This window comes from Anarhichas minor, unplaced genomic scaffold (assembly GCF_050575085.1).
Source record: "Anarhichas minor isolate MPS153535 unplaced genomic scaffold, ASM5057508v1 ptg000050l, whole genome shotgun sequence".
In the NCBI taxonomy this organism is placed as follows: Eukaryota; Metazoa; Chordata; class Actinopteri; order Perciformes; family Anarhichadidae; genus Anarhichas; species Anarhichas minor.
Genome location: NW_027466496.1, coordinates 2,353,731 through 2,379,840, shown reverse-complemented (window position 1 = coordinate 2,379,840; position 26,110 = coordinate 2,353,731). Strand labels below are relative to the sequence as shown.

The 26,110-nt window shown below is 39.9% G+C and overlaps 5 protein-coding genes and 1 long non-coding RNA gene across 6 annotated transcripts; 3 read left to right on the top strand and 3 right to left on the bottom strand.

The window, feature by feature from the left end:
• The first annotated feature begins 101 nt into the window (after window positions 1–101).
• On the top strand, window positions 102–6,534 carry ncf2 (neutrophil cytosolic factor 2). Its single transcript, XM_076112535.1, has 15 exons — window positions 102–323; window positions 567–649; window positions 843–951; window positions 1,280–1,414; window positions 1,915–2,022; window positions 3,548–3,607; window positions 3,751–3,794; window positions 4,076–4,217; window positions 4,375–4,440; window positions 4,719–4,779; window positions 4,889–4,929; window positions 5,085–5,233; window positions 5,331–5,442; window positions 5,617–5,734; window positions 5,831–6,534. The coding sequence occupies exons 1-15, from the start codon at window positions 150–152 to the stop codon at window positions 5,929–5,931; spliced, it is 1,503 nt and encodes a 500-aa protein (XP_075968650.1). The 5' UTR covers window positions 102–149; the 3' UTR covers window positions 5,932–6,534.
• On the bottom strand, window positions 5,528–9,941 carry dph2 (diphthamide biosynthesis 2). The gene is made up of 7 exons (XM_076112536.1): window positions 9,823–9,941; window positions 9,273–9,449; window positions 8,964–9,076; window positions 8,329–8,549; window positions 7,315–8,004; window positions 6,581–6,763; window positions 5,528–6,441 (listed from the first exon to the last, which is right to left on the bottom strand). Exons 2-7 carry the CDS (start codon window positions 9,420–9,422, stop codon window positions 6,314–6,316), a joined length of 1,485 nt encoding a protein of 494 aa, XP_075968651.1. The 5' UTR covers window positions 9,423–9,449; window positions 9,823–9,941; the 3' UTR covers window positions 5,528–6,313.
• A 386-nt stretch (window positions 9,942–10,327) lies between these two features.
• mcur1 (mitochondrial calcium uniporter regulator 1) lies at window positions 10,328–15,151 on the bottom strand. Its single transcript, XM_076112537.1, has 9 exons — window positions 14,764–15,151; window positions 13,571–13,684; window positions 13,363–13,466; window positions 12,353–12,454; window positions 12,021–12,062; window positions 11,789–11,860; window positions 11,632–11,685; window positions 11,221–11,335; window positions 10,328–10,875 (listed from the first exon to the last, which is right to left on the bottom strand). Exons 1-9 carry the CDS (start codon window positions 15,038–15,040, stop codon window positions 10,820–10,822), a joined length of 936 nt encoding a protein of 311 aa, XP_075968652.1. The 5' UTR covers window positions 15,041–15,151; the 3' UTR covers window positions 10,328–10,819.
• Window positions 15,152–15,704: 553 nt separating this feature from the next.
• Window positions 15,705–18,683, bottom strand: rgs9bp (regulator of G protein signaling 9 binding protein). Its single transcript, XM_076112538.1, has 2 exons — window positions 17,982–18,683; window positions 15,705–16,812 (listed from the first exon to the last, which is right to left on the bottom strand). Exons 1-2 carry the CDS (start codon window positions 18,187–18,189, stop codon window positions 16,436–16,438), a joined length of 585 nt encoding a protein of 194 aa, XP_075968653.1. The 5' UTR covers window positions 18,190–18,683; the 3' UTR covers window positions 15,705–16,435.
• An 80-nt stretch (window positions 18,684–18,763) lies between these two features.
• Window positions 18,764–20,753, top strand: LOC142971856 (uncharacterized). Its single transcript, XR_012959420.1, has 2 exons — window positions 18,764–19,972; window positions 20,226–20,753. It is a non-coding gene; the product is annotated as an uncharacterized LOC142971856 (long non-coding RNA).
• A 1,514-nt stretch (window positions 20,754–22,267) lies between these two features.
• LOC142971824 (pancreatic triacylglycerol lipase-like) lies at window positions 22,268–24,401 on the top strand. Its single transcript, XM_076112507.1, has 3 exons — window positions 22,268–22,599; window positions 23,656–23,775; window positions 24,137–24,401. The coding sequence occupies exons 1-3, from the start codon at window positions 22,482–22,484 to the stop codon at window positions 24,286–24,288; spliced, it is 390 nt and encodes a 129-aa protein (XP_075968622.1). The 5' UTR covers window positions 22,268–22,481; the 3' UTR covers window positions 24,289–24,401.
• The last annotated feature ends 1,709 nt before the right edge of the window (window positions 24,402–26,110 follow it).

The following is a 26,110-nucleotide window of genomic DNA, read 5'->3' as shown; positions in this document are numbered from 1 at the left end:
GCCAGACAACAACCATTGGCCCTTCAAACCTGGTAGTGGTGCAGATGCAAATGTATTAACATTTCCTCACACTTCCTGAACTAGCTGGTACAAATCAGAAGAGCTTCCTGAATTTGCTCTACAGCTCAGTGTACTCCAAACCAGCCACTATGTCTTATGTGGACACTTTGCGCCAGTGGGACAAGGCTGTAACTTGCGTTGACAGACAGGATTTGACAGAGGCGCTCAGGATTTTCCTGTCTATCCAGGAGCCAAACTCCAAAATTTATTTTGACATTGGCTGTCTCCATCTTCTTAACCAAGACCTGGATGCTGCTGAAAAGGTATGTCTGACGTTTTGTTGGTAAAGTGCGAGCCAAAACATTCAAACAGTTATCTGCGTTTTTTTATTTTGCAACATACTCATCAAATAGTTCAATCTAGTTTAGATGTCGCTGATAAAGCTGAGATGAAATGCTTTGATATATTTTCATTCTGAAAGCACGAGTCACTGAGAAAGAAGAAGTAGAGTTTACCATTTCTCTTTTCTTCTTGAGGAAGTTACTGTGTTTTCTTTTGTTTCTCAGGCGTTTGATTGCAGCATAGGCAAGGATGAACATTTGGCTGTTGCCTTCTTTCAAAGAGGAACGACGTTTTACAGAAAGAAGAGGCAAGTCACACCAGTCATCTACAATATAATGGCCACGTTCATTATTCATTTATAACATTGTAATTTAAAGAACACTAGTATGCTTTGTAGATCATGAAATTTGATTCCTAGTCACTACTCTATTTTTTTAAAATATATTTTTGTGGTTTATTACATGCAAAATGAATTAACTGGATTGTGTTTATATTCAAAGGTATGAGGAGAGTTTAGCTGATTTCCAGCAAGCCTTCAAAGCACTAAGAAACAACCAACTGATAGATTACAAAGCACTTGGCCTCAGATACAAATTATATGCATGTGAGGTAAGTATTAAAAAGCATCCAATCATTTTGATATGTTCTTGTAAAGCCTTATTATTATGTAAATGTACACATTAGACTATTCTTCTCTATTCGATCTACTGTCAAACAGTTGAGAGACATAGAGTGCATTCATTTTCTAATCTGCCCTGATGGCTAATTTGATGTTAAAAAAACCAATGGTTCAAAAATAGTTTGTCTGCTTTTATTTGACACTGTTGTCATTCTTTCAAAGTACAGTTTGACACACTTTCACAATGAGTGGATTTCAAATGTTTCAAATTAAAACAGTGACAAGCATCTAATACAATATCAATGTTTCCTGCCACAGGTTCTCCTCAATATGGCTCTGTCTGAGGCCCAGCTGGGTAACTGGGAAAAAGCCCACGACAACCTTGTGAAGGCTCTCAACTACAAGACAGATGCCAAGCTCAATATCATCGACAGAGCTCTGGACTCCGCCCTGGTCAGTTAACATACAATATTATTTATAAAAGAAAATAACAGTCCTCACCCATTACAAAATCTTGGGATTTGAGCTACCAGAATATTTTGTTCAGTTAGTCAATATCTCTAAATATGATCATATTCATGACAAAGAATGATATGAATTCAGCTGTCAGAGTGGTTCAGATTAAAACAAATCCAGATTTATCAACTTTCTGGGTGAGATGGCAACTCTTCAGAGCAACCTGATGCATCTTCCCACAGATCAGATAAGGCTTTTTAAAGAAGCTTTGCTTCACATTCTCTTGCCAGTGAACAATTACTAATAAAGGCCCTATATCATCCAGTGTATTTGCAAATAAATGTTCATTAATATCAGTCAACGATGAGGCATGGAGAGTGCTATTAGTTTAGATTGGTGTAGCTCAAAGTGATACTCTGTTGAATCAGAATTTTCTGGCATGTCAGAAATACTTCATAAATATTATAATCTCCATTGCAATGCGTTTTCACCAACAGAAGCAGAAACTTTTCAAGCCAGTCGAGTTCCCATCAAAAGTGCTATTTAAACCGAATAAGCACTATGTTGCTGAGCTGGAGAAGAAGGACTACCTGGGCAAAGCAAAGGTAACAGTTGGTACTACATTATTCACATTCAATGTGATATATTTGCAGCATGATATATTAACCTTCTGGTGACTACAGCCCCCTAGCCCTATTTTTAGCCCTCTGCGCGAAAATTGCATACCCATACGCAAGTGAGTCTCCAGCTCTAACTACAAGGTCTATTTTAATCATTTTGATGCTAGAATACTGGTAACACTTGTGAGATGTGTTGAATTGTGTAAATATTTGTATATGTTACTGGTTAATATAGTTAAATAAGACATTACACAGCTGAAATTGAAAATATTCAGCTTCGCCTGGAAAACAATGCACTTTCATTGATAAAAGGTTATTGAAATAATGCAGCTAGCTCCCTAAAACTTTCCCAAGTCATAGCATAACTGATCAGTAGTTATTAAAAAAAGGTTAAAGTGGAATAAAGTGGAATAAAGTGAATAATAAGAGGTTTTAGTCAGGCGAGGTCATCATTTTCGAACCAGCTGTTGCTGCTCTTACATTGTACTTTTATACACTATATAACTATATATTTCACTTTCTTTATCACTCATATGATTCAATACATCCAAATACAGATAATAGGAATCATATTCATATTCATAACATCATCAGAGCCAGTTTTGGCTGTCATCTGTAGGATTTTCTCATTGCATGGGTGTGTATGTGGCTCCATGGCAGCCTATCCTCGGTCGATTTCCAAAAACAACCCCTCTTTAGACGCGTCACAGTCGTAGGAAGACCTGTGTCGAGTTTGGTGGCGATCGGCAAAAGTTTTCATACAATAAAGTTGCCAGAAGTGACGCGTGTACCCCGGCGGAAATTTCCGGTCGCAGGCAGTCTGACCACTCGCCCAAGCCTGCTTGACCGCTCTTATTCTGGAAACAAGTCGGAAGTCAACAGTATGCAGTTGGCAGCAATGACTACAGCTTTGGAACGGAAATTCGGCGACGTTATTATCCATATTTTCATAAAACTTGGGCGCATACCTACGATTTTGTTCGGCGGAGGGCAGCACGAAGGTACGTTTGATCACACACAACAGTTTAGTGTTTCTACGGATCGTAAAACAGAAGTTAGTTACGTGTTCCGCCACTTGTGCTAATGCTAATAAATGCATTGCATGACTTGGTAGCCGTTAGCATGAGGGTACAACATTGATTTACTGTACTCATAGCGCCGATTTCGGGCCAGGATTTGGTGCTTTTATGCCACGATATTTTCTGCTTATGTGAGTACCCTATAGCTGTGTTGGGAGTGTGTCAGAAGTGACTTATATGATGTTGTTGCCCATACGTTGCTCTTTCATCGAAAAAAAAAAAGTAGCCACGTACATGCTACTGGCTAATAATCATGCTATTTTCCGCATTTGATTTTGAGGGGTTCTGAGCCCGAGAGCCCCCAAATGGGGGCCGCTCGTCACCAGAAAACTTCACCTGAGTGCAGCTCGTCTAATTCACTTAAATGTCAATCACTTAAAACAAAAAATGTTTTCCATACATAACCTACATTTCTTCTCTGCTATCTTCAGGTTGTTGCCTCAGTCGTTCCTCAGGATGTCTTCTCTGGATTTGCCCCCTTACAGCCACAGGTGACATATGGGCTCTTCTTTGCCCATAAAAAGCAAACAAAGACATTCAAATCTTATGACATAGAAATCGGTTACTATGAGCTTATGTTACAGAGCTTCAAGCTCTACTGATTGGATGCTGTGTTTTTGTTTACATCTGACAGGTTGAAGATGGTCCAACTCGTCCAAAAGAACCTGAGGTGTTGAGGTACAACAGCCCACGTTGAAGCCGTAGAAACCCGATGCTCTCCAAGCACACGTTATATTTAAAATAAGTTCATTAATTTTAATTATTTAAAGATATAATTTGTTTACAGTTGTTCTATTTCAGCCTCATTGCAGGAAAAAGGGATTGCAAATTATCTTATTACTTGGGGAGATTTTTGTGATAGATAGCGGAATCACTATGTAGAACTGTATTGTTGTACCATCAACACTCAAGACTAGTGTGCCAGCAGAGCTCTTGATGGATGTCTGCTGTCCTCACAGGGCTTTAGAAGGAGAACCCCACACTGTCCTGTTCAAGTTTGTTCCTGAGACCAGTGATGAGTTGGCTGTAGTGCCGGGCAATATTGTGTTTGTACTGCAGAAGGGTGCCGACAACTGGGCATCTGTGATCTTCAACGAAAGAGTAAGGCCACTACAGAATCTGTACATCTGCAACCACTATGCTAGTGTGTCCCTCAATAGCTCTGGTTGGCTTTTTTGTTTTTATGAAATATGCACATAAAACCATTATTCATGTCACTTTCAATTCAGAGTATTCATCATTATCATGTCAATTACAGAGGGGACTTGTTCCTTCCAATTACCTGGAACGGTTGGAGATGTCCTTGGCTTCCAAACAGAATGAGGTGAGACATTTTTAAGAGGATCGTTTCTTGTTTTGTAGATTGCTTATTGATTTTAAAAGCGATGCCGTCTCTAGTAGTCAAACGGTTTGCTCTGAGACTTTAACATGTTTGTTAAATGCATCATCAGTCGTCTTGTTTTACTTGCCTATGCATACTCTGCAGTTTACTATAGTGGCAACTGGTGCAAATGTGGTGTTTGTTCCAAGTTTTTCTAGAACGCAATTACATCTTTATTTATTTTCGGCTTTGAATGGTATTATTTGGATGGTATCAATCAGGGACAGGGAACATCTCAGCCTCCAAGTCGAGAACCACCCACCATACCTGAGAGGAAACCAGGTAAACCTATCTGACACATGGATTTAGCAAACTTTAATAACTACAGGCACCATTCTCTGATTGGTGCTGAATATCATTCCCTTTGACCAACTCATTCTCTGTATTTAAGGTCTGACTCGTGGTCAAAGCAGTGGAGACACACAACAAAAGGTACGCCGAGTCAAATCCTTGATTTGTCCAGACCTCATGAGTAGGATACACCTGTAAACCAAACAATGGGGCAACAAGGGAAGAATTAAAGTGTTTTAGGGGGGGTATTTTCTGTTGATTTAATACCATCAATGTGCCTTTTCATTATTTTACAGGATGAACAGTCTACCGACAACTTGTGTATTGTCAAAGTCTGTTTCACATTCAACTTTGCTGTCTCAGTACCACCTGGGTCTCCCTACGCAGTACTGATTGAGAAAATCAGCAACAAACTGAATCTCCCGTCTACTACAATCACTTTGAGGTAAGGTGCACATTTAAAAAGATCTTCCAGTTTAATTGAAAAATTGTATTACTGAGAGTACAAAATTACATTTTTTTTTTTTTTTTTTGCGATTTAGTTTAACCTCCGAGTTAACGGAACAAAGTGTAATCACCCCCAGCACAGATATGGAAAGTGTGTGGCGTCGTGCCCGAGGTCTGCGCATCACCTTGTGGTGTTACGCCAAAGAGGTAAGTAGTGGTCCATTGTTGTGCATTAGGTTGTGGGCTACTATTCCTGTATTCACTAAGTGAAAGTTAGATCATGTATCATGAAGCCAGTGCAAAACAAGATTTTATTTTTCCGCTTCAGTTATTATGAAATTGAACAGAAAATGATTATCTATATGCAATTTGTGTTTTCAGCAAACTGATGGAAATCCACAGAGCGAGGTTCCCTTGGTGGCACTTCATTCCTATGAGTCGCCAAACCCGGAGGATCTCAACTTTCATCAAGGCGATACAATCACATTACTCTCCAGAGGTGAGACTCCTATCTTTTTGGCCATATAGATCCCAAATATTAAAAAATCTGAGAAATAGGATTTTAATCTATTTTTTTTTTTTTTTTTTTTAATAGTTAACCAGGACTGGTTGGAAGGGCAATGTAATGGGAACACTGGTATATTTCCTGCATCCTTTGTGGAAGAAGTTCCTGTCAAGGGCCAGTCATTAATATAAATACATGTAAACGGATACTAGAGCCGGTAATACGGTGAAGTGGCTAAAGCTGAAAAGTGGTCAGGAACCCCCGACCAAAAGCATTTCAGAACCAACTACATTTGAATAATCGGGTTCCACATATTGTTCATTAATGCAACTTTTGAACGCTTTCATTAAATTAAATCCCTTTTTCACAATGAATACATTTGGACAAGTGTGAAATGTTGTAATCATATGTTTCATTCTGTGATTCAGAAAGTAATGAGATGAAAAATAGTGATATCTGATATTGGTTTTATGAAAACTTATTACTTACAGCTTTCAGCTTCCTAATTAAAAAAAACAATACACATTTAATATCTGCAGGCATGATTAAATGATCTTAGAGTCCTCGTGTGCGTCACGGAGACGTTCCTTCCTCTTCATAGGCAATAGCTATTCCTCTCCTGCCCTCTACTGCCTTCACCACAGGTGTCTCTCCCAACTTCTCCTCTAAGCCACGCCAGCTTCGTTCTGCCAGAAAAGACGCTGAAAAGAGAAAGCAAAATCTGTTTGTTTGATTGAACAATCATTGTATGCGTGCAGAACTCTACAATAAACTCAAATATGTATGGAAATGAATTCAAACAGTGTCTTATGTGCAGCAGACTTTGTGACCGCCTCATACCAGCTGAGTTTGCGTTGGCTACAGTCAGCGTCTGGTTCCTGAGGACCACGGAGGAGCCGAATGAAGACACTGCAGGCTCACTGCTCAGCAGATTGTGGCTTCGCAGAGCTCCTGTGATTAAAGACACGTCCGTCTCATCGTCCTCCTCCTGCTGATTGGACAGAGGCACATGGCTCTGTCCACCTGGTGAAAGTTTGAGATAAAAAAGAATAAATTAGATGGAGCTAAATACTTCTATAGCCTTCACTAGGCTACTGGTGATAAAATGTCTGGATAATAAAGATATAGAACTGTATTCATATTAGGGAGAGGAGGCAGACTCTTGTACGCAACATCCTCCCCCTAATATCTATAAGTGTTGGTACAAATCCTTTCACCATTAATAACAAACAAGCATCAATATTTTAAGATGGAGTAATCTACTTTAAAACATGTATTAATGGAATAATAATATTAATTGTAGTCACCAATACACATTTTAGATGAATTAATTCTTCCACATCTTTGGAAAACTTAAGCTAGCCATCTCTACTTTTATAAATAAAGCCTAGATAAAAAAACTGAACTTGAATTATAACAGGGAAAAGTTTACCTGACACATACACATATCTAACATTTAATCACAATAATGAGGCTCTTTATACTATTATTAAGATCCACATTATACTTATTATACGGTCCTTTAACATAAAGAAAGTTCAGAGGAGTTGATTTAAGACAGATTGTGATCTAACCTGGCAGGAGATGTCGAAAGTCCGTGACGTATTCCTCTGACCACTCCCTCTTCTTGTTGCAGGCCACCTCCATCTCAAACGGCGTTACTACAGGTTTATAGAACTCACTGGAGTCCAGCAGGGAGTTCTCGGGACACGCAATTAAAACAAAAATGTCAATTTCAAGAAAGTTTGCTAGTTTGGGCACGTTCAGTTTCCCCATGGCGAACACATAGCTCTTCTTGCCAGCTCCTTTGAGGGTCTCCTTCAACTGCTGGATGATGCTGAGGTAGTCGGCCACCCCGAGTGTGCCAACGAGGATGCCAACCACATGAGCATCTTTGGCCCTTTCTATAGCGTAATATCGCTTCATCAGAGCACGGTTGACACTCACCGACTCAGTCCTGCCCGTCATTTTTACGGGGTCAAAAGAAGTAAATGAGCAGCGATTCCACGTCATCATGAAGTTTCTCAGTATTGCTCCCTCCTGGCCGACATAGAACATACTGTAATCCGTGATGCCTGAACCACCTTTCAAGGTGAACCGCCTTCCAAACTGATAAACAACCTGGCTGTTGTCTCGCTCTGACAGGCGGGTGTCGTCGTGTTGCCTTTTAATCTGGCCGTGACTGTAACACTGCTCCCCTTCGACAACTAGTTCTGAAACGACAATGTTTGGATACTCTGGCAACAGGAGCGTCATAAGTTCATCTGAAAAAAACAAAAAGCAAAAAAACACGTAATCAGTCCCTGAGAGGAAATCATTAACAAACCTTTAGAAAGCTAAGATGTGGATCTGCAAGATTTCAATAGGTTCTACCTTAACTCAAGTTGTGGTTAATATGACTTAACTGGAATTAGTATTTTTGAGGACGCTAATAGTTATATTAACGAAAACTGTCAATTTGTCCTACTATTCATCTAAAAGCTGTCCTATTTCCTTAAAAAATTACACATCATGGTTTGAAAGATGACTGGTTAGATAAACATGAATAAATATAAATCATCCTTTTCATACATCGCATAAGTATTTACTTATAGCATGAACATAGTTGACATCATAGAGGATGACGATGTGACTCTGGGTGTCAGGGTGGAGTTCTCTGAAGGCAGAGGTGCACTTCTCAAGATCCACCGGTCTTCGCTCAAAGACGTACATCAGCGGCAGCCTCTTAGACGGGCTGAGGCAGGCGCTGCCGTAGTGCACGATGCAGTCGGCTCCAACGTGTTCCGCAGCCACCTCGTCCACACAGCAGCTGCTCAAGAGAATCAAACACCTTTATCATAGCATTCAACTCATTTATACTCGCAGTAGAGCAGCTAACACTGATATTTTTAAGTTCAACAAACCACTGTAGTAAGGCCTATTATCATGCATGGTGATGATAAACACATCAATAAAATAAAATCAATGAAACTGTCAAAAGCGTATTTTCCTTACTTAGTCAATCAGCTGTTCAAAATTCAAAATAGCATGCCTGTGCTGGATAAAATTATTGTAAAGCATAAAGTGTCTTTTCCAGATACACCAGTAAAGGTAAAACTGGTCACTGCTTTTTTTCCACTTCATTAGCATGAAAAATCAAAGCACTAACAATGACGCAAGCATTGTGCAGGCAATGCATAATTAAACCAAGTGAGACTTTTCTCAGCTAAACCTGGTGAGTTACCTGCCATAGGATGTATCTCCCAAAATGAACGGCTTGGCGTTACTGTTTCTCTCAATCTCCACTGCTACTGCAACTGAATCCACCAGCAGCTCATCAGGGAACTGCAGTGCAACCTGTGCACATAAACCAGTTTAGACAAAGAAACCTCTAAAACGTTTATCCGACATTCCTACAACATTCATGCATCATATCTGTTTAGGTGAAAACCCTTATTATACAGCTTAACAAGAATTGTGCTGTCCTTTCATGCATTTATACACAAATAAGCTTATTTATTTACATGCCTAAATGTAGAAAGTATGTCCTCACTTTTTCAAACTGATGCTCACTGATGAAGTCGCACGTCTCCTTAATCTGATACAACTCTTCAAGTTTCTCCAGAGGCGTATTTGTCTTCACTGTAACGTCTACCACACGCTGGATTACGGTTTCCGAGCTGCTGCTAAACGCGTCAGCCATTGTTGCATAAGAAACACGCAGCAGTGCCTGTAAAAAAAACACAATAACCCATAACGCACCATGCATCATATCAGTTGGTGACAAAGCAGCCAAGCTGTTGAAAATATAACTAACATTTCCTAAATCCTTAATGGTTTACTGTGCCAGCGAAAGTACGTCTGAGTGAACTAGAGTCGAGTAAAGTTAACATTATATTTACGGTAACCCACTGAGATTACTGGCAATATTGTTACATTTAGGAATGGCTGAACGAAGCAAAACTGTAGCAAACCACTTCAAAATCCCTTACTTTGGTTCCGCCTGCTAGTTTAGCCGCTAGCTGGTCTGTCTTTAAAGTATGAGTCATTACAACAAACTATCATTCACAAGTTACATTTACAACGCATTAATGTAAACTTACAATTGAATGTCATGTGGGTATTTGTTGACGGATGAGCGCGTCTTTGACATCTACACACGTGTCGGCAGCGGGGAACACATTTTTCATTACGCAGTTCCTCGAGGACAAGCATTTCCGGTTCACACGTTTTTCAAAATAAGAGCCACGGCACACTGGCAATGACATGCTTTGTCAGCTGTGTATTTTCCTGGCGTTATCTACCTCAAGATAACTCATATTTCTCCTCTACTCACCCCTGACATCATTAAAAAAATATTACTATCACTGCTAAAACCTGCTCACTTTTCCAGATTACTGAGTTGCAGTACACACATATCATATGTTATGTTCGGCCACTGTAAGGATTATCAATATAACAATAATCAATTGAAACACAGAGAAGACAGTAAATCAACATGTGTCTACAGGAGACTTATGATGTTGAGCAGTTAGCCAGTTCCCCAACAACAGTAAACAAATATATCCCAAAACAACATTTTCATTTGAAAGAGACACTGGCAAAAAGTTTACATTTATTGATAATTCATTTTATTAAAATAATCAATCATGTTAAAACAAGTCCACAAATCATAAAGATAGATATCTGTGATAATATAGCTTAGTGGTTGACAGTCACAGTGACCCATTCTTCTTCTGATCTTCTTTATACAGATTGATATATACATACAAAATAAAAAATAAAAATTGTGTTTCTTTCATAGACAATAAATTAAAAATAATAATAAAATTGGACTTACTAAAACTTTTAAGTATATTTATCAAGTAAGTTCCGGCAGCCAAAAAAGAACCATGGTATAGTTAAAACATGAATCGGCTCTGAGGGGGTAACTAATCAATAATAAGAGTTACAATTGAATTATTATGAAAACTTTGTCAAGTGATCTGTGGGCAGAGCCTCTGAGAAAAGAATAAGATTGCACCAATGACTGCAAACCTTCTGACATAAAAGACATTTGGGAGATTCAGGGGATTTAAAAGTTGAAAATCATAATCCTGCTTACATCCAAATACGATAGAAACCCAAGACCACCGTGAGACATGTGAACACTGAACCTAAAAGAGAAAAAAAGCATAGGTCAATCATTCGCCTACTTAAGTCACAGTCATATACTTCATTTTTATTCTGACAAATGGTTTACATTGAAAATTCTGTTTCCTGGAAATTTTAACTTAGACACTCAAAATCAGCACTTTATTGTATTGAATATGGTTTAAATGAATAATGATTAATGTTTAAATTGCAATAGTTGTACCGACATTAACCCACTTAAAAGACTGTTTCTTCCCCACTGCAATAAAGACTCTGAACAGTTTCCATTAAGTATGAATTATTTGACAGCCCAAGCTCTCAGTGCTATGATCTCTGACTCCACATAACAACAATGCACAATGTCCTACCTGCAAGGTATTTTATAGTATCCAGTTTATGAGATTCTAACATGGTTTTCAAACCAGCCACTTCGGTGTCTATTTTCATGTTGGTCTGAGTTAAATGACGATCTTGGTCTGCTGTCTGTAAAAAGGAGAGCATTAAAGATAAGCCATGAACATTAAAGATAAGACCAAAGACCTACCAGGTATTTATAACTGACATTGCAAAAGCTTTTAGTATATTAAAGTATACGTATACATTTTGCACAACAGTGTATTGTAGACTATCACGTTTATCTAAAAGAACACCTGTCATAACTGTACCTGACACTGTCTACTCCTGTATCATTGTCTGACCAGGTTGTACATTATGGACATAACCATGAATTTAAGATTAGATGTGAACGTGTACGGACGGTGTCGTGCACATATACAAACCATTTCCATAATCTCAGTTCGCGTTTCTAGAAGCATCTTCTCATGCCCTACTTTCTGAAAATGATAAACAATGTTTGATTTAGAAGAGAAATAGAAAGATGAAAAAAAGGCACTCGACGGATCTCCAAACGCATATTTAATGCTCTCAGGCACTTACCAATTCTTTTGAACGACTTTTCTCCAAATTCATCTCCATAATAGAGTCAGAGCGCACTTTATTCATGACATCCTGCAAGGTGGCAGTGGAGAGACACAAAGGAAAGTCATATCTAAACGTAAAATACAGACATCTTGGGAGGAGACAAAGATGATGAAATGCTTCTAAATGAATGTGTCTACCACCAAACTTGGACATAAAGTGATTTGAGTAAATCAGAATGACCACTTACAGCCAGTTGGACCTTGAACTGCAACAACTGGATCTTGAGTTTCTGGAATAAATGTTAAAACATCAAAAAATTTAAATCATATGAATCAGAAAAGAGAAGAACGGACAGAAAATACTGCACAGCACAGAGTTATTCATGTGGGAGCAACTTACACTCCTTTATTAGCTGGCATAACTGATTTTTATATATTTAAATTCTTATTATTGTGCTTTATATTTTTAATTCAGATTATTGATTTGACCATTCAATTGTCCAACATGAATATATTCTATATTCACAGGTGCAGTGCAGCAATTTCCTTTGGGAAACGGCTTGATAATAAACACACTTACCTCATTCTCTGCCAGTAGAGTAGTGAACTCGCTCTTCTCAAGGATTATCATGTCCTTCTTCACAGATGCTATTTGAGACATCACACGCTGCAACATGATCTCCTGCCAGAATTTGCAGCAAAAGTTAAAAAACGAAGAAAAAAAACTTAGCTATGCAAAGCAAAATTACTCATCTGGTATGGAGAATGAGAACCACTGGAAACCCTGCAAGCCGTCAGGATGGTATGTCAGCTTTCTTTATGACCTTTTTGGTCTCACACATCGGTCACTGAGACTTGATAGTGAGTACGGAGAGAGTTCTTTTTAAAACTAATAAGGCATCAAGGTAAATCAAAAAGATAAAACAATTAGTTCCTTGATTGATTTTATTTGCCTCCTCTGCCTACATTGCACACGCAATCTCACCGAGGTGTGAACACTGAGTTACACTCCGTTTTGCACGATAAGCATCTCTTTTCTATCAAGTGACAGGGAGACCACCACACGATGGAGAGATGTGGTAGAATTATTCTGATAATCCAGATTCCTCAAATCGTACTGCGTCATATTCAAATATATGATCATATTATTGTTTTTATCGTTTTAATGTCCTGCTATGGATTTGCAAACAAAATATTCACAGTTTTGCAGGAGGTTAGAGGTGGGCTTTTTCAATAAAAATCCAGAGAATATATTTTTATTTATTTGCAATGATAAGCTACCTAGACATGTGCATTTTCTTTTTTTTTTAAAAGAGGAAATACTATATAATTATTTATAATACTATACTATATTGCACTTTGACATGAACAAGCACATATTAAACTCCTAAATTAACCATTATTTGGATTTAATAAATGTGCTGTGGAAGATGAATACAATGGTCTCGGTTCAGTGACCTTTACGGGACTTGAGGCACAGCGTTTTCAGTGATACACAGCGCAGAATCAAACAGATGGTGACGTATAGTAGTGTTTATTTCTGTATTTACAGTAAAGGTACAGGAAACAAACCTCCTCCGACAGTCTCACCTGGTGCACTTTGGTTACCATGTCATTATAGATGACTTCCATGTTAGAGTTCGTCATCCTCACCAGCACTTTAACCATCACCTCAGCTTGCTGAGTCGTGAAGCCTGTTCAATGAAAGTGTGTATTTATGAGGAAAGTCAACAGCTTGTTTTTGACGAAGCAGAGTAATATTGTGACATTTTTTTGGAAGTGACAAATAAAGCCGAACCGTTTTCCTCAAAGAGTCGCACCACCGCATGGGTATCAAAAAACAGCTTCCCGCCTTCAGTCTTTGGAACATCTTGTCTCAGATACTGGGGGCCTTGGGTGGAGGTACTCAGCTCTGAAATCAATGATATGAAGATGGAAGTGATTAGACAGGAAATTAACCATTAACCGGATGCCAGAACTGTAGAAATATTACTTTCCCCTTCCGTTCTTTTTTGCAATATAAACTGTATGTCACTGCATATTTTAACACTACCCCATTTGTTTGTATTTATGCAACTTCCACCTTGAAGCTTTGCAATAAAGCAATGTAAATTACATTTTCCACATTATGTAAGCAATGACATAACTAATAACACAAAGTGTTTTTAAGACAGATTTTGCCTATTTAAAATTACAAACCGCACATATAATGGATTATACATATATTTGGTAATTTTATATTATGGAGCATCATGTTTGTAAATAAAATTTAAGAAAATGTTGAACTAACACACTTACATACTCCAGCACTTACTCATATGTGAAAGAATTGATAGCTGTGTAAGTGCACGGCTGTTTTAATTTGCATATTTGATATATTTTGTCATTGTGATACCATGATACATTCTATGTCACTTATTTTACTGCTTTATTTTATGTCCATTACAACAACAATAACCATCAGGATATGTGGTGGGCGAGTACAGGTTGGACCAAATTCTTATTATTCTTACCAAAGTTTAAAGATAGTTCATTGATGAAGCATTTATATATAAAAAACAACACTAAACACACCTGAAAACAATGGCAGGCCATGTGGCATATTATGTAAATACAGCGTGGGGATGTGGGCAAAGGTTTCTACTAAAAACATTGTAGATTTCGCATCAGGGTCTGGATTTAGAGATATCTAGAAAACACTGACTTGCTTATAATGTTGGAGCATTCAACTGTTTGTTTTTTTACATTTTATCCATGGCATCAGTGCAAGTAGAGGAGCTTTTATTTTAACACTTAACCAAGAGATCACGAATTTAGGACAGGTGTAACAGTCATAACTGTCTATACATGCAAAAAGTGTCGTTTATGCCCATTCAAGCACATACTGGGGCTATTACGTTAGCCTATAAGCGGGTTCACAGTGGAGTTAATTGACGTTTACAGCTAGCTACATTTACGCGTTTGCTAAAGAGACCAAATGAATCTAGTTACCTCTGGCGGACGTCTGTGTCACTGCAGAAATGTGCATAATCTTCAATCCGGCTCGTCTCTCTCTCCAGAGCGGCTTCTCAAAGTTCCTCAAAGGTGGAATGACGATGCACCGGACACACGGTGATTTGTTGACAGCTGTCAAACCCGACATGTTTGGGGAATTGGTCGCTGTCACAAAATTGCTAACTCTGTTTTGATTAAAATAAAGGTCATACCGGTTTTCTGGGTGGTTAACACCCAAACGTTTGAGTCGCGAATGACACTGCTTGAGCACCATTGTCGAGGCTTGTGTCACGCCAGTAGCTGGGCTGCACTTCCGCCTGTGGAAATCCCGAGCATAGTACTGCCTCTCTGTCGCGGCTGCATTGAAACTTTTCACCTAACTAGTTATTTCCGCCCTATCATCACATTAGACAAGTGGTTCACATGAAACGTCCCCACGTCCGGTAACACACTTCAAAATAAAGCTCACGTTTGTCATAAATGCGTTACTTGTATGTTTATTGTATTGGGATGGCAGCAGAAGTTACATTGGCTGGTAGACATCAGACTGTTACCAAATCAAACTGAAACAAAAAGCTCTTAATCATCTATTTAGAGTTTTAACTGTAGAGTTTTTAATCAAACCCTTGGTGTACATTTTGTTTTTGCATAATGATATAAAATAACAGTAACTAGAGTCTTTGTCTGTATAATTGTATTTGATGGCTCAGTTTGTATTTCCTTCTTTTCAGATTGAATTTCCTTAACACCACCAAATGATTATTCTGTCATTTCACCATAATAAATTATGTTTCTTCATAATAAGGCGTGATACCTCTGACCCACATTTACAGTATCCTGCAAGCCATATAAGCTTCTCAGACTTCTGCAGACTCTGTTGTATTTGTATTGTATTCACCTTTTTCAAAGTAAAAAAAACAACTAAACAAAAACAATAGTAGAATGGGTAATTTAATGCCGTTTGAATTCTGTACATTTCCTGTTGCTTTGCATACAATTATTTGGTGCTTTACCAAGGTGCTAGTCAGTAAAATGAATGGAAAACAACACAGTGTCATATCAAAGTTCATACTTCTACAATGCATAACTATACATTGTCAGTTCTCTACTGCAAAGATTATATACATAAGTAACACTGAATCAAAAAAACTTCAGTCATTGGAAGTGAATATTCTGCCTATTAACTACAAAGCATCAGCACCTATGTCTTCTCAATGCCAACAAGGAATAAAATGTAACAAGTGTCTTTCTGACTTTTTTTTTAAGAAAGGAGAATGTACTGTACAGAACAATGGGAAATATAAGCTCTATCATTTTTACAATTAGGTAAAGTAAAATCAATCACCTGTCCTATATTGTATAAGTTATTTTATTTTAAACCAGTTCTAACTGGCAACCATGTATTTTTATTGTCACTTTGTTTAACAAAGACAGTTTAAAGTATATGCACTACGTCAGATTCACCGCAATAAATGGCAAACTAGTTTGCATCCAGATTTATTTCAGTGTATTATCTTATGCACTAGTAGATCATTTAGCTGTTATCTTTAAATGTAACTTTTTTTGAAATGAGTATGGACAGAGAAAACTTCTGTACTTGAAGTAGTGTTTTGTCAGTGTTACTGGGGTTTGAAAGAAATATAATAAGTTGAGTGCATTAAGGTCTTGCTCATGAGAAAAAGACAATACAGACAGATAAAGTGGCTGCCACCAAAACAACAGCGAACATCAATAAGAGCACAAAGATTTGACTGCGCTGGCATAGAGGCTGGTGTCCAGGCTGCTCCTCATCGACGGAGACCAGAGCCAGGGAGGCGCTGTCGGTGCTGCTGAGCGGGTCTGCATACGGTGGCCCATGGGGCTCCACCGTCCAGCGCATCACGTTGACCTTCATCTCCATGTCCTCGATCATGTGGTCAATTTGGCTGATCTCCTGCTCCATGGTGCTGCGCTCCTGGCTCTCTAGCCCAGCAGGGAGCGTTGGGCTCTGAGCTTGGTTCAGGTCTGGCAGACTGAGGGCCCGGGCTGCCACCTCACTGCCTCCTCCTGCATTAGTCAAATACAACTTTTTATCCAGTCGAACATGATTTAACTGATTCTAATGCAGCCTGCAACAGTCCTGCAATACATTTTAACATCATGAAGGTTATAATGTGTTTCTATCATTTACTACCATTCATATCAATGAGGGTAGGTTGAATCAGTGGTTCTCAACCTTTTTGCGTTGCGTCACCCCACTTTGTTTAGTTTTAACAGCTAGCACGAAGGCATCGTCTATGTGCTCCAGGCACTGTGGGTATTTTGTGCATTCCGTGACTTTTTCTCTCCCCCTGACCCGCCGAAAACCCCCCATCAGAGTACTCGGGAGCACTCTGACTCTCACAAACACTCAATAAAGCCTATTCTGAGGCAAACTGGTACAGGTGATTTAAAGTGAAAAAAAGTCTAAAATGTTTAATTCTTAATATGTTCTTTTCTTTTTTTCTCCACAACCATCTGGGGACCGCTTGAAACACAATTGGAGGTCCCGACCTCCAGGTTGCAAACGACTGGGCTAAATAACAGACACGTCTCTGTATAATGTGATATGTTTCAACAACAACACAAAGTACATCTTCCAAAATGACCATAAAGCTGAATTAACGCCTCTCTAAAGTCAATTCAACAAATACTGAATAATACAACCCTCGTGAAGGTTATTGCACTACTGTTTTATCTTTTGTTTTTTAACAAAATCTGATCTATTGTCACCAGTAGTTTTCTAAGTAAAGTAGTAGCTAGATGCCTGCTCAAAAAGCCCCGACTAAATTCATGAAATCATGGTTTGATTTGCATAATTAGGATGTCAGATGAACTTTTGGCATATCAGACTATTTACACATTTATATGGAATCAAATACATATTTAAGAGGTTTGTAATTGATACTCAACCATCCTGACCAATAATCACTGAAGACATGGGGGGAAATCACTACAACATTTTAACATAAATGTCCATTTTGCTACTCATTATCATTTCAGTGAGTCCTATTCACACCCAAATCATCTCTGAAATTATTTTGAATATTATAACAATATTTGTTGTAATTATCTCCTAAATTTAGTCCCTTGTTAAATCTTGTGTTACACAATTTACCCGATGGGCTGCCCTTGACTAATCTACCCTCTGAAGTACTATTCGCATATACAATAAGAGGTGCAGGGCTATAATTTACCTTGTAGGCCAGTTTGCACCAGGGTATCAGTGTTGGCCAGAGAAAAGATTTCAGCCACGTGGAAAACTTTGCACATGTCAACATGGAGGAGCTCTAGGCTGGAGGAGAAGGCCACCCAGAGGAGCTCCATCTCCTTACGCTGCCCCTCAGGCAGGCTCTTGTTTCGGAGATGTGAGGTCAGATGACTACAGATGGACACGGCCAACATTTGGGCCTTTTCACGTGTTTGTCGCAACTCATCCCGCAGCTGCAAGCTGTCCGTGCACCCACCGACACACGAGGCCAAGTGCCGGTAACATGCCACCACCTGTGTGGAGAAAAAGAAATAAAGATTTCGATGTGCTAATTGATATGCAAGCCTTGGTGGGAAATTAGGGAAACCTGAAGGTGTGTGCTACCAACCAGCACACCGCTATAGATGCTCGGAGTGAATATGTTTTATAGTGTCCTTGCTGGATATCTCAGAGAAGTGATTACTTCCTGGTATTCTGGGGCGGCTGTACTTCAACAAGAATCTGTGCCTTCCTCCTGTAACTCAAAGTTTATAACAGCAACGTCCAACATGCTTGGTATCAATACACGCCCCAGCTGTGTACAGCAACTGACCCAATATACAGCAGATCCTAGGTCTTCAGGCGCTGCCTCCTCTGCAGAGGACATGTTGGTCGGGTTTAGGAGTTCCTCAAAGTGCTCTTTCCGACGATGTCCCCCGTCCGGGTCAGCAGTCCCCCCCCCCCCCCCCCCCCCCCCGCTGAGAACAGCCTGGGGTAAGCCCTGCTTTCCCTTCCTGAGCCGTCCGATGGTTTGCCAGAACCTCCTTGAGCATGGAGGCGACCCTCTCGTTCTCCGGGGAGAACTCCAACACAGTGGTGCTCAGCCGGGGGCTCGTAAGTATCCCCACTCCTGCCGGCGCCTCTCACCCTGGGCAACTCTGGAAAAGGACAAAGTCCAACCCCTCTCCAGGAGCTTGGTTCCAGAGCCAGTGCTGTGTGTGGAGGTGAGTCCAACTATATCTAGCTGGTATCGCTCCACCTCCTGCACCAACTCTGGCTCTTTCCCCGCTAGCAAGGTGACGTTCCACGTCCCTACAGCTAGTCTATGCTGCCGGCGATCGGCTCGCCCAGGCCTCCGGCCTGACCCGCCGCCCGGTCTGCATTGCACCCGACCCCGATGCTTGTCCCTGCGGGTGGTGGGTCCACAGGGTGGCTGCTCCATGTTGTTTCTTCGGGCTGAGCCCGACCAGGCCCCATGGGCGAAGGCCCGGCCATCAGACGCTCGCCGACGAGCTCCCCTCCTGGGTCTGGCTCCGGGAGGGTGCCCCGGTTTCCCTGGTCCGGGCGAGGTGGCTGAAGACCGTGGGCTGCTTATCATTAGGGTCATTTTGAACCGCTCTTAGTCTCTTAGGCCCTGTCCACATTACTCCGTTTTTACTCCGTATTTGCTACGTTTACACTGAGCGGCCACACTACGCCGGAGTTTTGGAGCACCCTAAACGGAGGAATCTGAAAACTCCGCCAAGGTTGGAGGTATTTGAGAACTCCGGGGTTGCGTTTGCGTGTGGACGGTCGTATACGGATGTGCTTAGAAAAAATTACGCCCACACCCGTGTTCGCTACTGGATTGGTTCTTGGCAACCATGACGTCTCCGTCCCTGATTCGTCACACTCACTATCACGTGACCCGTACCCGGAAGAAAACAAACTGGGCTACCAGCGATTCATTTCAACATGGATAGCTAATTGCAAGCGTTGCTGCTAGCACAACAACTACATGATGTTGCTGCTAGCACAACAGCTAGCAGCAGCTAGCAGCTGTTGTGCAGTAAAAGTCTGCATTTCTGTGGAGGTAGCAGCTGTTATTGGAGTGATTAGCGAGCGGCGTGACCGTCATCAGCCCTATGGAGCAGCTCGTTGTTTTTAGATTCTAATGACAAGACACGCTGCACTAACGTTTTACTTCTTCCGTTTGGTAGCCTTGAGAGACCTTAGTCTGTAAGTATGTATTCATGAAGCATGAAAAGATGTACGTAGATATATTCTATTCGCGTGTTTAGTGTAACATTTGTGTTGTATTAAATGCTAATCGCGGTTAGCATTTCTCCATTGGCAGTAATGTTAAAATTAGCTTAGAAGCTAGCTAGGCGGACATGTTACATGCTGGCTATATCATGGATTGTTGTTTTGTATTCATGTAATATGTATAGGGACAGTTTGTAAAGCCATATTTCATATTGTGTTTCCACAGTTTTACAAATAAGAAAGATTCACACTGAAGTCTTGAAACTCTTCTATGGATTCCATGGTCTTTATTTCACGGATCTACTGTTAGCGATCTGCTAAGCTTTCCTGCACGAAGCAAGAGCAGAATAGAGTGAGAGACGTGTGTTGACTACATTGATGGACCCATATTCTAGTAAACGTTTACGTGTAAGTGTTGATTTTAAAGTAAATTTGATGTGAGAGAGAGAGAGAGATAGACCCGCACCGCTGTAATGCTAATCGCGGTTAGCATTTCTCCATTGGCGGTAATGTTAAAATTAGCTTAGAAGCTAGCTAGGCGGACATGATGTTCAGAGCTACTAGTGAGAACAGACATCAACAACACGGAGGAAACGAATGAGAGACCACATTGATGGACCCATAATCTAGTAAACGTTTACGTGTAAGTGTTGATGTTAAAGTAAATTTGATGTGAGAGAGAGAGAGAGAGAGAGAGAGCGAGAGACCCGCAGCTCTGTAACTACGTCTGAAAAATAAAACTTCTAAAACTTTCCACGAACTGTGTCTGTTTGAGTTTATAGAGGGAGATTTTAGAGGAAGATCTTAAGTATCAAATACAACCTTTCATTATTAAAGACTACTTTATTACTCTGTCGTATTATTATTTTTTAACTAAGCAAGCAATCCACTTCCTGTTTACACCGTCACGCGCATGCCCAGTGTACGTTAATGGTCACGTGCTGTCCGCCTTCGAAGGCTGCCATGTGGACGCAGATCAACTCGAGAATGATGCTGAAACTCCCGTGTGGACGGAGATCATTTCTATTTGACAAATCTGCATCCAAGGCGAAACGGAGTAATGTGGACAGGGCCTTAGTGAGACCTGTTTGCCTTGGGAGACCCTACCAGGGGCTACTGCTACAACATAGCTCCCAGGATCACTGAGCCACTCAAAACTCCTCCACCACGTTAAGGTGGCGATTCGCGGAGAAGATAATATAATATAACATGTTTATTTATTGAGATGCCCCTATGGACCTTGTTATAGGGAGGTAACGATCAGGAGAAGTAAACATGAAGTGTAATTAGGAATAATGGTGTTAAATTAAACTATGATAAGTTTTCACTGTTAATTTACCATCTCAATAAAATGTTGATGCCTCCATGACCAAGTTAAGCAGATGAGACTGAGGACAACTATGTAGAAGAAAAGATGTTCACTTTATCTAATATGTAGCTTGACAGAGTTCTCCATGTGTGTCCTGGTGTTCTCATGTTTCCTTACTTCCTCAGACAGGTGCTTCATGTCTCTCACTCCCTAACTGTCCATGCTGGATCTGTCCCCGTTGTTTTAAAAAGCTAAATACGTTATTAGCATGACGTCATCCAGCTAGCCAAACCTGTCTGGTGTACAGCTAGTAGAGAAGCTTCGCATGTACTGCTTCCCTTTCCCGCTAGTCTGCTGTCTGATTGTGAGGTCAGGCTGATCTGGGATCAGCTCTTTAACTGCAGAATCTCCGCCAAAGTTCTCTTCTCAAACGGGTCTTGGAGGAGTAGTGCTCGCGCTCGCCTGTAGAGACTTCTCCTGACGAGAACACGCAGCTCGGGGCCCCGAGCTGAATCTATTTGAGGGCGCTGATTGGCTAAAATGTATGTCACTCATTTATGTCTTTAATCAGCAATTGGCTAAACTGCTTCATAGACCCGCCTCCTGTGGGCCATTTCTCGATGGCCCCAGCGCTGCTGAGACATGCAGACAGGCAGAATGGACGTGCAGGGAAAGCATATATTTTTCTGCTCCACATATCTGGAACAAAGTCCCAGAAAGCTGCAGGTCTGCTGAGACCCTCAGCTCCTTTAAATCAAGATTGAAGACTTTTCTGTTTGCTGCTGCCTTTAATTGAACCAGGTTCAATTAATATATTAATCAATTTCCTGCATTTCTGCATTTTACTACTGTATTTTATTTCTTACACTGTTTTTTTATGTTTTAATAACTGTTTTTATTGTTTCAATGAATGTTCTTAATTGTTTTTAAATCTCCTTTTCTTTTGCCTTTTGTTTTGATGCTTTTAATGGTTTTATGTGAAGCACTTTGAATTACCTTGTTGTTGAAATGTGCTATACAAATAAACTTGCCTTGCCTTGCCTTTATTTGTGTATATATGGAACACAAGCGGAGAGAGAGGATGGATATCACATACCCCGGCAGAAGGACATACTCTATGTTGTATGTATGTTGTAGTAAACACAGTATCTTTGACTTTAACATGCATGTTGCATGACGCAGGGTAACTACAAGCAAACGGCGGATAAGTTCCATATTATCGGACACGGCCCTGGAGCTCACGCTGCAGGAGACGTTGGTAGCCGGATCACTGGACTCGCACGCATCACAGGTAACCCGGCCTCCATCGTGGTCTGATGTCACTCACTGTGTAGAAACAAGAAACCACTATTGTGCATTGTCTTGGACTCTGGTTTATATGAGAATGATCTTGAAAACAGGAGTTATTGTGACAGTAGAATCTGGTTGTTTTTTTCATTCTATAATTTTGTTTTTGAATTTTAAAATCACAATATTTGTCATAATTGTCATAACATTTTGTGAAACAGTATTTGAACTAATCATTTGTCCACTGAAGAAATAAATTCCCCAGTGCTGCTATATTGAGATGATCACTCTTGCCTACATGTACCAAGATGCATTGCACGTAAGCGGCGAGTTTGCCATGTTACACAAGCTCTCTTTTAGTCCGATAAATAAACTCTCAAAATGTCAACAAAGGACATATTGTTACACTTAAACCAGAAAATACAATCGTAAAACTTCTGAATTCAAGTTTCTCTTTTACACCAAACTAAGACTTAGAATAAGCTTAACTGTATGGTTAACTCATCTTCATTCAAACTGGACAGAAACCAAATGAAACTCAACAAAACCATAAATCCGTTAATCTTTCCAATATTCCAACAATCAGCAGCTCTGGTTTGGTCATAATAAATCGTTAATTCACAGAGTAAGATGTAAAAATATGATGACATTCATTACAGCAGACTGATTCTGTTTCTGTTGGCATCGGCAACATGTTTAAAAAACTGTTAATAATGTTGTATTACTAGCCAACAATGTACTCACTTCACATATTTATAATACCCCAGGGACTCAGAAAGAATGGGCTGAAAGCAAAATGTAGTCTGCAGCTTATCACATTAGCCTCTGGTTAGAAGACAGTTTGGACTTGGCTCATTTTGAATTGTTATTTCTGAAGGGGCAAAGGGCATTCCTATTTGACACCACTTTTTCATTTTGGCAATCTACAGCATCTTGATTTTGGGCTGAGGATGTTCTTCTCTGTTGCAGTCCATCATGTGATTTAGATCGCTGAGGCAGATACACGTATGTTTCTTCCTTCCTTTAATCCCTCTGTGATTTATTACCTTTCTTTTCTCAGGACTAGACCCAGCTGAACCTTACTTCCAGGACACTAATGACTCTCTACACCTAGACACCAGCGACGCCGCCTTTGTGGATGTCATTCACACCGATGGACTTCCTTTCAACTCCAAACTTGGTACATATACCACTGATTATCATAATAAATAGGATCAAACTTGACAGAATTCGCTCAATGTCTTCACTTCTTCTACTACTTTTTGAAACACTTAGTAAATTAGTAATATGTATTGTTGTAGTTTTACAATGTGACAATGCTTACAGAAAAAATGCAAAAAAACGATATTAAGTGCTCTTCAAAACAAATATCCATGTATTGTATATTTCACCATCTGTTTGATGATTTCAAAAGTTGTGTAATTGTTGAGTTGAGTTGAAAATAAGGGAACTGAGGCTTTATCATCTTGATAAAATGTTGGTCTTATCTGAAAAATCTTATGTCTTTGTCTAAAAAGTGATTTCTGTTTGCATCCTCTCAGGTCTGGGGATGTCACAATCTATGGGCCACATTGACTTCTACCCCAACGGAGGAGAACTGATGCCCGGCTGCTCCGCCAACAGAGGCAAACCCACTGACCTGGATGCCATCTGGGAGGGTGAGATGGAACGACACATTGACACATTTCAATAGACGAAATGGAAATACAATGATCACTTTTTCTGCGATCCAAACAAGGAATGCAGTCCTTCACACTTCCTTCACACAACGTCATGTTGGCTATTTAGCTTTCCTTCCATTGTTGTTTAGTTGTGCTGTTGATTCCCCAGAATATCTTAAGTAAAAAGACGTTATTATCTGAAGTTTAGTGAACATAACTTAGTTTTGCATTTTCCCAAGGCATGGAATTTTTCGACTAATATTTTAAGGCAGCGGACACACAGCATCACAAAATGATCATACAGTTGAATCAACACTTCGCTAAAACTGTTTCAGAAACGGAACACAACCTTCATGAAGGAAGGATGTATTGCAGGTTATGTGACCTTTGATATACTATTTTGATATGTTCTACATATGACACTTCCAGTGTTCTCAAGTCTACAGGGTTCATCACAGGCACACTTCCTATACATAACAAAATGACTCATGCATCCTATCTTCTCAGCCATGCAACCTACAATGCAGAGCCACCTGTGGAATGTTGGAGTTGTCCCAATGGAAAAATCATAAAGAAACCTCAGGCAGAGTAATTCCTGCTGGATCTATTTTGGCAAATATTTTCTAATATGGATGACGACAGCCTTCCTTTGACATGTACCGCTGAGTAGCAAGCTCAAGTAGCAGCATTGGTGCCATGCCTGGGTCTGGGTCTGAAGGGGGGTGTTGTTGGCACAGCTGAATCTGCTACTTTTGATCCTATAGATAAAAGAGGGAGAGTGAGAGCCAGGGCTGCATAGCTGGAGGTCTTGGATAGTCTGGTGTTTGCCCTGCACTGGAGGAGAAAACAACAGTCTGTCTCTTCCTGACACTGTCTCTTTGTCACACATTCTTACTCTGACTCTAGATTCCAACGTGACCTTATCCCTATTCTCTTCAGCAGAAGCGGCCGGCATCCATGTTGACTTTTGCGTATAATCTTGACATGAAAGGTTTGCGCGTGGCTAACATTGTAAAACAAGGTAAAAAGTTGTGAAACTGTCACGGTTAGGTTCAGACAACAAAATGACTTGGTTAGGGTTAGAAACATAGTGGTGTGGGTTAATCCTTGTTATAAATAGATATTGTGCATCTAACAGCCCTCTGAAGAAACTGTCCTCTAGTGAATAAATGAATATCCTAAATACAAATATGTTCAATCAATGTTATAAAACATATTGGGTAAAGTCAGTGCTTCATGAAGGAAAGAAATACTGGCTTTTGGATTGATAAGAAACAATTCTGATAAATATCCATTAGTTATCTGAAGCTGCTTGTGTCAAATGGGACAATTCCGCTTTTATGATCTCAATCATATCCTAACACGGTGTTTTATTAATAGGCATTAGCTTAGTCGTGGCGGATTAGCAGGAGGGGTTTCACTAAAAAATATTACAATTAATCTCATTATCACTGATCTATTTCTAGATAAGCCAAAACAACCTTGTGCATTCAGAGCGTGGAGAGATGAGGGAATAAAGCAATGATAACTACATATGCTGTATTCTTTTTTTGATTTTTGTCCTGAATGTATTTATTGGCATTTATGCCTTTCCATACAGTATTTGTGCATAACTTAAACCTTAGTAATGTTCCAGTAGTTCATTTTGTTTCTTTTACCATATAAAGTATGTTTGCTCATATTGTCTCAAATGCACACTCAGAACCCTTAAGCTATGCAACTTCCCAGCAAATTGTACACAGTATACTAGAAAGTGAAAAGCTCTAAGTACTAAGAAATATATCAACTGCATATCAAGCAACTATTCGGTGAGGAGCTAAATTTAGGATAGGACACATTTTTTCTCACTGTGCA